The sequence below is a fragment of the Phyllobates terribilis genome, unplaced genomic scaffold (assembly GCF_046119375.1).
Source record: "Phyllobates terribilis strain yellow unplaced genomic scaffold, ASM4611937v1 Scaffold_3__8_contigs__length_932513732, whole genome shotgun sequence".
NCBI lineage: Eukaryota > Metazoa > Chordata > Amphibia > Anura > Dendrobatidae > Phyllobates > Phyllobates terribilis.
This window is the reverse complement of record NW_027362763.1, coordinates 837,053,212-837,067,555: the sequence shown is the minus strand read 5'-3', so window position 1 is coordinate 837,067,555 and position 14,344 is coordinate 837,053,212. Positions and strand designations below refer to the sequence as shown.

Sequence of the window (14,344 nt, the reverse complement as noted above, 5' to 3'; positions counted from 1 at the left end):
TTTCTAAACTACTAAAGATTCCAGTCAGCACTGTTGGGGCCATAATTCGGAAGTGGAAAGAACATAATTTCACCGTAAACCGGCCATGACCCTGTGCTCCCCACAAGATTTCAGACAAGATAGTGAAAAAAATTATCAGAAGAGTTGTCCAAGAACCAAGGACCACCTGTGGAGAGCTACAGAAATACCTGGAATCAGCAGTTCTTTGAAAGAAAACTATAAGTAATGCACTCACCTTCCATGGCCTGTATGCACGCTCACCATGCATGACTCCTTTGCTGAACAAAAGGCATGTTCAAGCACGTTTAAAATTTGCTCAATAACATTTAGACAAGCCGGTGAAATGCTGGGAGAATATAGTCTGGTCAGATGAGCCCAAAATTGAACTCTTTGGATGCCATTATGTACACCATGTTTGGAGGCCAAAAGGCACTGCATATCAACCCAAAAACACTGTACCAACAGTGAAATTTGGAGGTCGGACATCATGGTGTGGGGCTGTTTTTCAGCATATGATATTGGCAAACTTCATATGATTGAAAGAAGGATGAATGGACAAATTTGGTGACACATTCTTGATAAAAATCTGCTGCCATCTACCAGGATGATGAAGATGAAATAAGGGTGGACAATTCAGCAAGACAATGATCCCAAACACACAGCCAAGGAAAGGAAACTCTCAATCGGTTTCAGACAAAGAAAATAAAGCTACTAGAATGGCCCAGCCGATCACCTGACCTGAATACAATAGAAAATTTATCGAAGGAGCTAAAGCTCAGAGTTCATAGAAGGAGCCCACGGGATCTTCAAGATGTAAAGGGTGTTTGTGTTGAAGAATGGGCCAAAATCACACTTGAGCAATGCATGTAACTAGTATCTCCATACAGGAGGCGTCTTGAAGCTGTTATCACCAACAAATGCTTTTGAACAAAGTATTAAATACATTTCAATAATCGTGTTCAATACTTTTCCCTGTGTCATTTCTCATTATTACACATAACTTAATTTATGGACATATCTGGTGATTTATTTGCCTATGTGGATTGGTTGGGTAGTTACCGACATCTGGTAGGAATTTCAAGTCAATACCACCTTAGAAAATTGGTGACGTGTTTAATACTTATTTCACCCTCTGTACACTGTGTTCCAAATTATTATGCAAATAATATTTTCTCAGATTTTCCCAAATTACCTATATGAATTGCAGTCATTGTAATTTTCCAGTCAAATAACTATTAGAGTACAATTGAAAGGTTTTTGTACAAACTGCCTATGATAACAGTATATTTTTAAAAAAATAAAAAACTCAAACTGCACTCAAAATGCATGTTCCAAATTATTATGCACAGCAGAGTTTTCAACCTTTTCATTTTAATAAAGAACAAAAAAATGGTCATTTTTGAAATTATAAGCATTAGCAGGTTATTACAAACTGAAATCAAACAGTTTTCAACTCAAAACTTTATTCTAGTTGATGTTACATTTGCACATAGGACCCCTTGTTCGAAAGGAGCTTCTGAACTCTCTCGTCCATTGAATTTGTCAGGTTTTGGATGGTTTCTGCTTCAATTGTTTTGCATGAGGACAGAATACCCTCCCAGAGCTGTTGCTTAGATGTGAACTGCCTCCCGCTATCATAGACACTCCTTTTGATGATGCTCCAGAGGTTCTCAATGGGGTTGCGGTCAGGGGAGCATGGGTGCCACACCATAAGTTTGTCCCCTTTTATGCCCACAGCAGCCAGAGATGCAGATGTGTTATGTGCAGCATGAGACGGTGCATTATCATGCCTGAAAATGATCTTGCTGCGGAATGCACGGTTCTTCTTCTTGAACCATGGAAGGAAGTGCTGTTTGAGAAACTCAACATACATTATGGAGTTCATCTTTACCCCTTCAGGGATCCTAAAAGGGCCGACAATCTCTCTCCCCATGATTCCAGCCCAAAACATTACTCCACCTCCTCCTTGTTAGCGCCGTAGCCGTGTTTGCATGGAGTGTCCATCAACCAGCCATCCTCCACTCCATCCATCTGGACCATCGAGATCATTTCATGCATGATAATGCCCCGTCTCATGCTGCACATAACACATCTGCATCTCTGGCTGCTATGGGCATAAAAGGGGACAAACTTATGGTGTGGCACCCATGCTCCCCTGACCTCAACCCCATTGAGAACCTCTGGAGCATCATCAAAAGGAGTGTCTATGATGGCGGGAGGCAGTTCACATCTAAGCAACAGCTCTGGGAGGGTATTCTGTCCTCATGCAAAACAATTGAAGCAGAAACCATCCAAAACCTGACAAATTCAATGGACGAGAGAGTTCAGAAGCTCCTTTCGAACAAGCGGTCCTATGTGCAAATGTAACATCACCTAGAATAAAGTTTTGAGTTGAAAACTGTTTGATTTCAGTTTGTAATAACCTGCTAATGCTTATAATTTCAAAAATGACCATTTTTTTGTTCTTTATTAAAATGAAAGGTTGAAAACTCTGCTGTGCATAATAATTTGGAACATGCATTTTGAGTGCAGTTTGAGTTTTTTATTTTTTTAAAAATATACTGTTATAGGCAGTTTGTACAAAAACCTTTCAATTGTACTCTAATAGTTATTTGACTGGAAAATTACAATGACTGCAATTCATATAGGTAATTTGGGAAAATCTGAGAAAATATTATTTGCATAATAATTTGGAACACAGTGTATATATGTTTTTAACCAATATTTAATAAAAGTAAAATTTTATACATTTTTGCTACTATGGTAATTTGGTCCCCACTTTGTGCAGAATCGGTTTTGTTAGTGCTCTATTAGTGCTTTGGGACATCCCACTTTGCCCTGGGATATGTTTTTTGGGTTTTGTTAACATCCTAACAGGCCACTCTAGCTGGCAGACCCCAAGTCCGTTATTTGGCCTTGGATTATCATGACAACCATGGGGACTACACAATCGCGATCTCGAGGTGGTGACTGGGTTACAGAGGGAGCCCTCTCCTTCTGTTAACCATCTACATGCCACTGTTTCTGTTGATAGCAGCTTCTAGGGGGTTATAAAACTACAGTATGATCGGTGCCAACACCTATCGTGGCTGATGCGGCATGGTGTCAGCTATATTGTACAGCTGATACCCACTGCATTTTCACCTGTTTGGGGAATGCTATTCTTATTTCTCATGCTAATAAAAGTCATATGGGTGTTCATGAAGGAGTTAAGTAAGAAAGAAACACTTTACATGAGATAATCAAGTTGTGTTGTTTTATACAAGTAAAAAAATACAGAATTTCCGGTCACTGTTTTTTTTCAATAACTAATGCTCCCACAATCATATCAAAATTCCTCCTTGTTGTTACTTTGTGACACTCACTAAGCTTTTTGGAGTTCTCTAACTGTTTTTTTTTGCTGTTGTTTCTTTTCTTAATATACAGGGCCATTGATTTTTTGAGTCATGTCTTCCAGCTATTTCCTGTAAGTATAATTCATCAAAAAATGAAACTAGTAACAAGAAGAAATCAGCTTATTGTTGAGTAGACAATTATTTATGAAGCAGCCAGAGTTAGTCCCTATGTACACGCGGAGCTGTGGGCAGCAGCCTGTACGAGAGCGCACAGAGCGTGATCTGTCAAGTGGGAGAGTGCTCCATACCCCATACCACATCTGATGGGGCTTGTCAGGTTTGTTGTAAAAATGTGTAGGCTCTCAGCGGATCTTCATTATCTAGGCTATTATAGCATATAATGAGATTCACTAGGAACGATAATGAGCAGCCATGATACTATTTTCTTAGAGTACTTGTAATAAGAAAATTGCTCTAAATTGTGAGAAAAGTTGATAGATGTAGATTTGAAAGATGTTACAGCAAAATAACTGAATATACCTCATACATATAATCAGTGATCGTAACAGTGTTACAGAATCTGTTATTGCCAATAGTTAGTTAAAACTATCAACATCAAAAATTGATTTAAAAGGGTTTTCCACCACATTGGTATTGATGACCTATTCATAGGTTAGGTCATCAATAACAGATTAGTAGGGGTCTGACACCCGGTACCTCCAAAGATCAGCTGTTTGTAGCTTTGACAGAGGTTGAAGACTCTGTATGGAGCGGGGAACCTCAGGCCACACCATCTTTAGTAGCTGCTGCCATGAACTGCAGATCAGATCCTATTGTTTGAATGTGAGTTTTTCTGGAGTACCCGGCAGCGGCAACTAAGCAGTGTAATGGAGCAGTGCTGTTCCGCTCCATACACTGTTTATATCCCGCCTCTGCTGGGAGTGCAATGAATGACGGGGACTGTGCGACTCCCACTGATTTGCTTCTGATGACATATCTGAGGGATAGAACATCAGTGTCAATATTGTGGAAAACCCCTTTAAAGAGAGTCTATCAGCTCAGAATGACTGTTTAAACCAAGGACAGGTGCTGGGTGCACCCTTGGTGTGACCAAACATTTAAGTACACTTTCCCACCTATTTGTTTTCTATCCATCGCCACCATTCTCTGGCTCTATAAACTCAGAGCTATCAATCAAAATAAAAGAGGGGCAAAGTTAGAGGGAAAACAAGTAGGTAGGAAGGTGCACTTAAATGTTTGGTCACTCCAATGGTGCACCAATCGCCTGTACTTGGTTTGAACAGTCATTCTGTGCTGACAGACTCCCTTTAAATACTCTTTGAATAAGCTTCCTACAGCATGTTTTTTCTTGGTTTTAAAAACTTGTCACTGTAACATGACACTTCTTTGATGTGAATTCCTGGTGGAATCTGTAGATTTCTGATGCTGATTTCTCTTGAAATCCAAGTTGGATTTTTTTTTCAGCTTAAAAATACTTCATGTGACCATGCCCCTGTGGGTGTTATCACACATTCTTTAGTGCTTCTGCTGCTAGAGGTTTACCACTAATTGCATTGCTTCTTCTAGTACTGCAACCTCAAACAATGGCAAGTTCAGTAATTAAAGGTAAACCTAGGGCCTCATTCAGACGTCAGGGATTCTTCTTGTACACAAAAAAACAGTCTGATTCAGGGCCGTAACTACAACCGGGGCAGCTGGGGCACTGCCCCGGGGCCCCAACCACCCAAGGGGCCCCAAACTGATGGTAAAAAATTGTATTTTAATACTTTAATTTCTCATAAAATACCCAGGTCCTATATTCCTGTCAGACAATGTCACCTGGAGGACAGGAGAGACTATCATTTCAATAATTTTCCAAACATATTCACTGAATATTTAACTTCTAAAACTTGCATCATAAACAACAAAATCTATTAAAGGTCTTGCGGAACGTGGTGAAGCCTGTGTGTTGTATACAATAATGCGTAGCTGGCTTCACCACGTTCCGCACAACCTCTAGTGATTGAAGTGTTAGGGGCCCCACTATGAAGTTTTGCCCCGGGGCCCCGAAGTTTATAGTTACGGCACTGGTCTGATTTCTATCAATATATTTAAGTCGAGCTTCATCAGTGTTTGGTCAGTGTCTGGTGTTACCATCAATGTTTGGTCTGTGTCTGGTGTTACCATCAGTTTTTGGTCTGTGTCTGGTGTTACCGTCAGTGTTTGTTTTTTGTCTGGTGTTACCATCAGTGTTTGGTCGGTTTCTGATGTTACCATCAGTGTTTGGTCTGTGATTGGTTTTACCATCAGTGTTTGGTCTGTGTCTGATGTTACCATCAGTGTTTGGTCTGTGTCTGGTGTTACCGTCAATGTTTGGTCTATGTCTGGTGTTACTGTCAGTGTTTGGTCTGTGTCTGGTGTTACCGTCAATGTTTGGTCTGTGTCTGGTGTTACCGTCAGTGTTCAGTCTGTGTCTGGTGTTACCGTCAATGTTTGGTCTGTGTCTGGTGTTACTGTCAGTGTTTGGTCTGTGTCTGGTGTTACCGTCAGTGTTTGTTTTTTGTCTGGTGTTACCATCAGTGTTTGGTCTGTTTCTGATGTTACCATCAGTGTTTGGTCTGTGATTGGTTTTACCATCAGTGTTTGGTCTGTGTCTGATGTTACCATCAGTGTTTGGTCTGTGTCTGGTGTTACCGTCAATGTTTGGTCTATGTCTGGTGTTACCGTCAGTGTTCGGTCTGTGTCTGGTGTTACTGTCAGTGTTTGGTCTGTGTCTGGTGTTACCGTCAGTGTTCAATCTGTGTCTGGTGTTACCGTCAATGTTTGGTCTATGTCTGGTGTTACTGTCAGTGTTTGGTCTGTGTCTGGTGTTACCGTCAGTGTTTGTTTTTTGTCTGGTGTTACCATCAGTGTTTGATCTGTTTCTGATGTTACCATCAGTGTTTGGTCTGTGATTGGTTTTACCATCAGTGTTTGGTCTGTGTCTGATGTTACCATCAGTGTTTGGTCTGTGCCTGGTGTTACCGTCAGTGTTTGGTCTGTGTCTGGTGTTACTGTCAGTGTTTGGTCTGTGTCTGGTGTTACTGTCAGTGTTCGGTCTGTGTCTGGTGTTACCGTCAGTGTTTGGCCTGTGTCTGGTGTTACCATCAGTGTTTGGTCTGTGTCTGGTGTTACTGTCAGTGTTTGGCCGGTGTCTGGTGTTACCATCAGTGTTTGGCCTGTGTCTGGTGTTACCATCAGTGTTTGGTCGGTGTCTGGTGTTACCATCAGTGTTTGGTCGGTGTCTGATGTTACCATGAGTTTTTGGTCGGTGTCTGGTGTTACCATCAGTGTTTGGTCTGTGTCTGGTGTTACCGTCAGTGTTTGTTTTTTGTCTGCTGTTACCGTCAGTGTTTGGTCTGTTTCTGATGTTACCATCAGTGTTTGGTCTGTGATTGGTTTTACCATCAGTGTTTGGTCTGTGTCTGATATTACTATCAGTGTTTGGTCTGTGTCTGGTGTTACCGTCAGTGTTTGGTGTGTGTCTGGTGTTACTATCAGTGTTTGGTCTGTGTCTGATGTTACTATCAGTGTTTGGTCTGTGTCTGGTGTTACCGTCAGTGTTTGGTGTGTGTCTGGTGTTACTGTCAGTGTTTGGTCTGTGTCTGGTGTTACTGTCAGTGTTCGGTCTGTGTCTGGTGTTACTGTCAATGTTTGGTCTGTGTCTGGTGTTACTGTCAGTGTTTGGTCTGTGTCTGGTGTTACCGTCAGTGTTTGGTCTGTGTCTGGTGTTACCGTCAGTGTTTGGCCTGTGTCTGGTGTTACCATCAGTGTTTGGTCTGTGTCTGATGTTACCATCAGTGTTTGGTCTGTGTCTGGTGTTACTGTCAGTGTTTGGTCTGTGTCTGGTGTTACCATCAGTGTTTGGTCGGTGTCTGGTGTTACCATCAGTGTTTGGTCGGTGTCTGATGTTACCATGAGTTTTTGGTCGGTGTCTGGTGTTACCATCAGTGTTTGGTCTGTGTCTGGTGTTACCATCAGTGATTGGTCGGTGTCTGATGTTACCATGAGTGTTTGGTCGGTGTCTGGTGTTACCATCAGTGTTTGGTCTGTGTCTGGTGTTACCATCAGTGTTTGGTCTGTGTCTGGTGTTACTGTCAGTGTTTGGTCTGTGTCTGATGTTACCGTCAGTGTTTGGTCTGTGTCTGGTGTTACCATCAGTGTTGGCCTGTGTCTGGTGTTACCATCATTGTTTGGTCGGTGTCTGGTGTTACCATCAGTGTTTGGTCGGTGTCTGATGTTACCATGAGTTTTTGGTCGGTGTCTGGTTTTACCATCAGTGTTTGGTCTGTGTCTGGTGTTACCATCAGTGTTTGGTCGGTGTCTGATGTTACCATGAGTGTTTGGTCGGTGTCTGGTGTTACCATCAGTGTTTGGTCTGTTTCTGATGTTACCATCAGTGTTTGGTCTGTGATTGGTTTTACCATCAGTGTTTGGTCTGTGTCTGGTGTTGCCGTCAGTGTTTGGTGTGTGTCTGGTGTTACTGTCAGTGTTTGGTCTGTGTCTGGTGTTGCTGTCAGTGTTCGGTCTGTGTCTGGTGTTACTGTCAATGTTTGGTCTGTGTCTGGTGTTACCATCAGTGTTTGGTCTGTGTCTGGTGTTACTGTCAGTGTTTGGTCTGTGTCTGGTGTTACCGTCAGTGTTTGGTCTGTGTCTGGTGTTACCATCAGTGTTTGGCCTGTGTCTGGTGTTACCATCAGTGTTTGGTCGGTGTCTGATGTTACCATCAGTGTTGGGTCTGTGTCTGGTGTTACTGTCTGTGTTTGGTCGGTGTCTGGTGTTACCTTCAGTGTTTGGCCTGTGTCTGGTGTTACCATCAGTGTTTGGTCGGTGTCTGGTGTTACCATCAGTGTTTGGTCTGTGTCTGGTGTTACCATCAGTGTTTGTTCGGTGTCTGGTGTTACCATCAGTGTTTGGTCTGTGTCTGGTGTTACCATCAGTGTTTGGCCTGTGTCTGGTGTTACCATCAGTGTTTGGTCGGTGTCTGATGTTACCATCAGTGTTGGGTCTGTGTCTGGTGTTACTGTCTGTGTTTGGTCGGTGTCTGGTGTTACCATCAGTGTTTGGCCTGTGTCTGGTGTTACCATCAGTGTTTGGTCGGTGTCTGGTGTTACCATCAGTGTTTGGTCGGTGTCTGATGTTACCATGAGTTTTTGGTCGGTGTCTGGTGTTACCATCAGTGTTTGGTCTGTGTCTGGTGTTACTGTCAGTGTTTGGTCTGTGTCTGGTGTTACCGTCAGTGTTTGGTCTGTGTCTGGTGTTACCATCAGTGTTGGCCTGTGTCTGGTGTTACCATCAGTGTTGGCCTGTGTCTGGTGTTACCATCATTGTTTGGTCGGTGTCTGGTGTTACCATCAGTGTTTGGTCTGTGTCTGGTGTTACTGTCAGTGTTTGGTCTGTGTCTGGTGTTACCGTCAGTGTTTGGTCTGTGTCTGGTGTTACCATCAGTGTTGGCCTGTGTCTGGTGTTACCATCATTGTTTGGTCGGTGTCTGGTGTTACCATGAGTGTTTGGTCAGTGTCTGATGTTACCATGAGTGTTTGGTCGGTGTCTGGTGTTACCATCAGTGTTTGGCCTGTATCTGGTGTTACCATCAGTGTTTGGTCGGTGTCTGGTGTTACCATCAGTGTTTGGTCGGTGTCTGATGTTACCATGAGTGTTTGGTCTGTGTCTGGTGTTACCATCAGTGTTTGGCCTGTGTCTGGTGTTACCATCAGTGTTTGGTCGGTGTCTGATGTTACCATGAGTGTTTGGTCGGTGTCTGGTGTTACCATTAGTGTTTGGTCTGTGTCTGGTGTTACCATCAGTGTTTGGTCGGTGTCTGATGTTACCATGAGTGTTTGGTCGGTGTCTGGTGTTACCATCAGTGTTTGGCCTGTGTCTGGTGTTACCATCAGTGTTTGGTCGGTGTCTGGTGTTACTGTCAGTGTTTGGTCTGTGTCTGGTGTTACCGTCAGTGTTTGGTCTGTGTCTGGTGTTACCGTCAGTGTTTGGTCTGTGTCTGGTGTTACCGTCAGTGTTTGGTCGATGTCTGGTGTTACCATCAGTGTTTGGCCTGTGTCTGGTGTTACCGTCAGTGTTTGGTCTGTGTCTGGTGTTACCGTCAGTGTTTGGTCTGTGTCTGGTGTTACCATCAGTGTTGGCCTGTGTCTGGTGTTACCATCATTGTTTGGTCGGTGTCTGGTGTTACCATCAGTGTTTGGTCGGTGTCTGATGTTACCATGAGTGTTTGGTCGGTGTCTGGTGTTACCATTAGTGTTTGGCCTGTGTCTGGTGTTACCATCAGTGTTTGGTCGGTGTCTGGTGTTACCGTCAGTGTTTGGTCTGTGTCTGGTGTTACCATCAGTGTTGGCCTGTGTCTGGTGTTACCATCAGTGTTTGGTCGGTGTCTGGTGTTACCATCAGTGTTTGGCCTGTGTCTGGTGTTACCATCAGTGTTTGGTCGGTGTCTGGTGTTACTGTCAGTGTTTGGTCTGTGTCTGGTGTTACCATCAGTGTTGGCCTGTGTCTGGTGTTACCATCAGTGTTTCGTCTGTGTCTGGTGTTACCGTCAGTGTTTGGTCTGTGTCTGGTGTTACCGTCAGTGTTTGGCCTGTGTCTGGTGTTACCATCATTGTTTGGTCGGTGTCTGGTGTTACCATCAGTGTTTGGTCGGTGTCTGATGTTACCATGAGTGTTTGGTCGGTGTCTGGTGTTACCATCAGTGTTTGGCCTGTGTCTGGTGTTACCATCAGTGTTTGGTCGGTGTCTGGTGTTACCATCAGTGTTTGGTCGGTGTCTGGTGTTACCATCAGTGTTTGGTCGGTGTCTGGTGTTACCATCAGTGTTTGGTCGGTGTCTGATGTTACCATGAGTGTTTGGTCGGTGTCTGGTGTTACCATCAGTGTTTGGCCTGTGTCTGGTGTTACCATCAGTGTTTGGTCGGTGTCTGGTGTTACCATCAGTGTTTGGTCGGTGTCTGGTGTTACCATCAGTGTTTGGCCTGTGTCTGGTGTTACCATCAGTGTTTGGTCGGTGTCTGGTGTTACCATCAGTGTTTCGTCTGTGTCTGGTGTTACCGTCAGTGTTTGGTCTGTGTCTGGTGTTACCGTCAGTGTTTGGCCTGTGTCTGGTGTTACCATCATTGTTTGGTCGGTGTCTGGTGTTACCATCAGTGTTTGGTCGGTGTCTGATGTTACCATGAGTGTTTGGTCGGTGTCTGGTGTTACCATCAGTGTTTGGCCTGTGTCTGGTGTTACCATCAGTGTTTGGTCGGTGTCTGGTGTTACCATCAGTGTTTAATCCATAATTTTCTCATTTCAAAATAAATTACAAAGCTTCTCCTACCCACTGCAATCTTAACCATGGGCAACACACAGACTGCACACCGATGGCATCCATTTACTGAGTGTTTTTTTTCATTGACCCTAGACTTGTATGGATTACTTTGATCAGTGGCGCTGATCAGAATCAGACATGTCCGTGTGATTTTTCTACAGACACACGATCCACAAAAAACACGTGTGTACCTGTTTACAGTTCCGTAGACTATAATGAGTACATGTTCTATCCATGAAAAAAAACGCAGATACGTGAAAAACCAAAGTCTGAATGAGGCCTTATAGCGTCCTGTAATAAGATCTTGAATAAACCTAGAAATAAGACTGACATTCTGGTAATGAATTATCAGGAGATCCGGTCTCATCTCTGTTAAATAGGTATCTGTGAGGCTGGCCTGAGGCTAGCTATTTTATTAGATGCAGCCTGTCCCCAGACTGATGGTGCCTGTATCTTACAATATGAACTGTGTGGATGCACTGTTCAGTAATATACCTCTGAAAAATGTGTTTTTTTCTTTTATTAACTTATTTCTGTCATATAGCAACAAAGGATTAGAGTAGGGTTACTTGTCGACATTAAATCGCAGCATCAGATGTAATGATTCCTTTGGTGACGCGTTGTGATTGCGACACCAGTCAAGTGTCTCGGATTTTCTGTCGCAAGTCACAAGTGACACACTTACCATAGACTTTTATGCGAGTCACATGCGACTTATCTACAACTAATATAGTTGTGCAACAGTAAGTCACAGACACATTGCACAAATGTTTTTGTTGCGTATCTTTTCAGAGAATTACTGTGATATGACACATGCCACCGTGTAGCCCAGACCTAAAGCTAGAGGGGTATTCCCATCTCCAAGATGCTACCCCAAAATATAGTAGGTGTAATAATAATAATAATATTAACAAATACCTCCAATTAGAAATGTGGTATAGTTATTCTGATTAGCTATGTCTCTTACCCCATGTGCAGGTCATTGTAGTAGCTTAGGTATCCATGGTTACGACCACTCATATAGTGGCAGTTGTTAGTGGTCTTAACCATGGATAACTAAATTAATAAATAAATACTGCACATGGGCTAAGCGACATAGCTTATCAGAAGGACTATACAACATTTCTAATTGGAGGTGTTTGCTAATATTATTACACCTACTACATATTGTGATAGGATCTTGGAGATGGGAATACCCCTTTAAGTCTTCTGTTATCCCCCAAAACAATATTTCCTACTTTGTGCTCCACCAGCTTAAATATGAGCAGGACTTGTCATCTCTCCTGCCTTTTTCAGTAGATACTTACATTTCCTATAACAATTCTATTTCAACTCTGTATTGTCCCCTTCCTCTGTTATTCCTACTAGAAATGTATGAATACATCGGCAACTGGGTGTTGGGGGGTCTCACACTGACCAGTCAGGGCTGACCATGCCAAACTGTGTAGCGACACCCCATTTACCAGGAGAATGATAACACCCACTTATATACATACATGTTCAGCAAGAATGGCAAGAGTGAGACAATATATGTCACGTGGAAGACCGGCATGTACTAAAATAGCAAGAATGAAAAAATGTGCTCCATAAGTCTCTTCTGGTATTGCTTTTGTATTTCTCTGGTTTTGAATAAGTTAGTTGAAAGAAAATCAATAGATATAAAACACTGTACATATTTTAGTTTACGGACCATCTGTGTATTATAGACCAGTCCTACAAAACGATTACCGATCACTTGTCACATAATAAACAAACCTTACTAATATGTTTCTTTCTATATTTCCTACTAATCTTGAGCTACAGCCCATTTTATCATTAAGGCTGTGTGCCCACGATGCGTTTTTTAAGCGTTTCCGCAGCGGCAAAAACGCTGCAGAAAAGCTTAAAAAACGCTTGGTAGAAGGTCTGCCATGTCCCCCAATGATAATCTGCATGTGCTGTGCACATGCTGCGGAAATTTCCGCTGCGGATTATCATTGCGGAAAAAAACGCAGCACTACCAAATATTTTGCGGAAGTGCTGTGTTTTCGCCGCCATTGACTTGCATTAGAACGCGCCAATTCCGCAAAACTGCATCTGTGCTTGCGTAATTGGCGCGTTCTAATGTGCGGATGGTACCCGGGTGTAGAGGAGAGGAGAGTCTCATCCACACCCAGGTACCATTAAAAGCTGTAAAAAAAGAATAAAATAAAAAATAAATATTATACTTACCTTCTGGCGGCCCGCGCTGCACTCCTCCTTGCTTCCTGGCACTTTGCGATGGAATGAAGGACCTGCGCTAACGTCATAGTCATGTGACGGGTCACGCGACGCTGACGTCGGCAGGTCCTTCAGTGTACCGCTGCCGGCAGCCGGGACCGAGCGAAGCAAGACAGCACGGGCCATCGGAGGGTAAGTATATATTTATTTTTTTATTTTTTGCCATTCTTTCGGTCACACTATATAAATCCATGCCGGTTGCATGGATTTATATAGTGTGACCAAGTTGTCAAGCACTTTCCAAGTGATGCTAAAATCGCTTGGAAAGCGCTTGTCAACCCGCATGCGGAAATGCATATGAAGAACGCTTCACATCCACATGTCCCTGGCAGGAAAACGCATGTACAATCCGCATGTACAATCCGCATGTACAATCCGCATGCGTTTTTTTCTGCCAGGGAGATGCAGAAACGCAAAAAATCCTGAGCATTTCTGCATCGTGGGCACATAGCCTTAGAACTGCATTCACAACTCTGCAGGCTTCAGGACTGAAATCTCCCAGCATCTTTTGCTATCTCAATGTCAGCAGGAAAGGGGGGTTCTGTGTTTAGGATCCTCATCTTTTTGCCAGAGTGTAGAGTAGTTAAAAAAACTTAAAGGGGTTGTCCAGTGACAAAAAGTTATAACTAGGGATGAGCGAACCCATAGAATTTTGGGTTCTGGTACCCTACCTGAACTTTATTCCAAAGTTCAGTTCAGGTACTAGAACTGTACCCGAACTTGAACCAAAACCCCATTAAAAACAATGAGGACACGAACTTTTGAACTGGAAAATTCTCTCTCTATGTCCTCCCGGACTTCCCCGGAACTCTGAACATTGCAACGAACTTCCGGGAGAAGTCAATGTACTGTGTTTACGACCGGATACTAACTGTCTAGTACAGGCCCCGAATTTATAAGTTCGGGTTCACTCATCTCTAGTTATAAGCTATCCACGGGATAAATGCTAACTTATTTATTGGTAGGGGGTCCAACCACTGTGATCTGCACCGGTAGAACGGGGAACTTTTATCCCCATTGGAGCGGCAGTGCATTCAATTGCTGCGCTTAGGTTTTTCTGGCAGTCCAATAGAGAAAGAATGGTGCAGCGGTCCAACATTCGACCTGCCATGCCATTTTGTAACGGGGATTAAAGTTCCCCAACAGAGATTAAAAAAAAAATCCCCATTCTGCAGATCGGTGTGGGACCCAGCGGTGCGACACTCTCCTGTGGATAGGTAATAACTTGTTTTCATTGGACAACCCCTTAAATTACCCCTGTGGTGACGCTGTAGGTAAATTGAACACTTACACTTAGGCCTCATTCCCATTCATTTTTCATGTACATGTTTTATCTTTGTATTCCATGGATAGAACACATACCCTTTATTGTCTATGGGGCTGCTCACATGTCA

At 43.1% G+C, this 14,344-nt stretch overlaps 1 protein-coding gene across 3 annotated transcripts in view; it reads left to right on the top strand.

The window, feature by feature from the left end:
- CFAP61 (cilia and flagella associated protein 61) overlaps positions 1–14,344 on the top strand; it is a 423,133-nt gene that overhangs the window by 109,069 nt on the left and 299,720 nt on the right. For all 3 annotated transcript variants that reach the window (XM_073672462.1, XM_073672463.1, XM_073672461.1), the window contains exon 12: positions 3,427–3,466. In XM_073672462.1, coding sequence (XP_073528563.1) covers positions 3,427–3,466 — 40 coding nt within the window. The remainder of the gene's footprint in view (positions 1–3,426; positions 3,467–14,344) is intronic.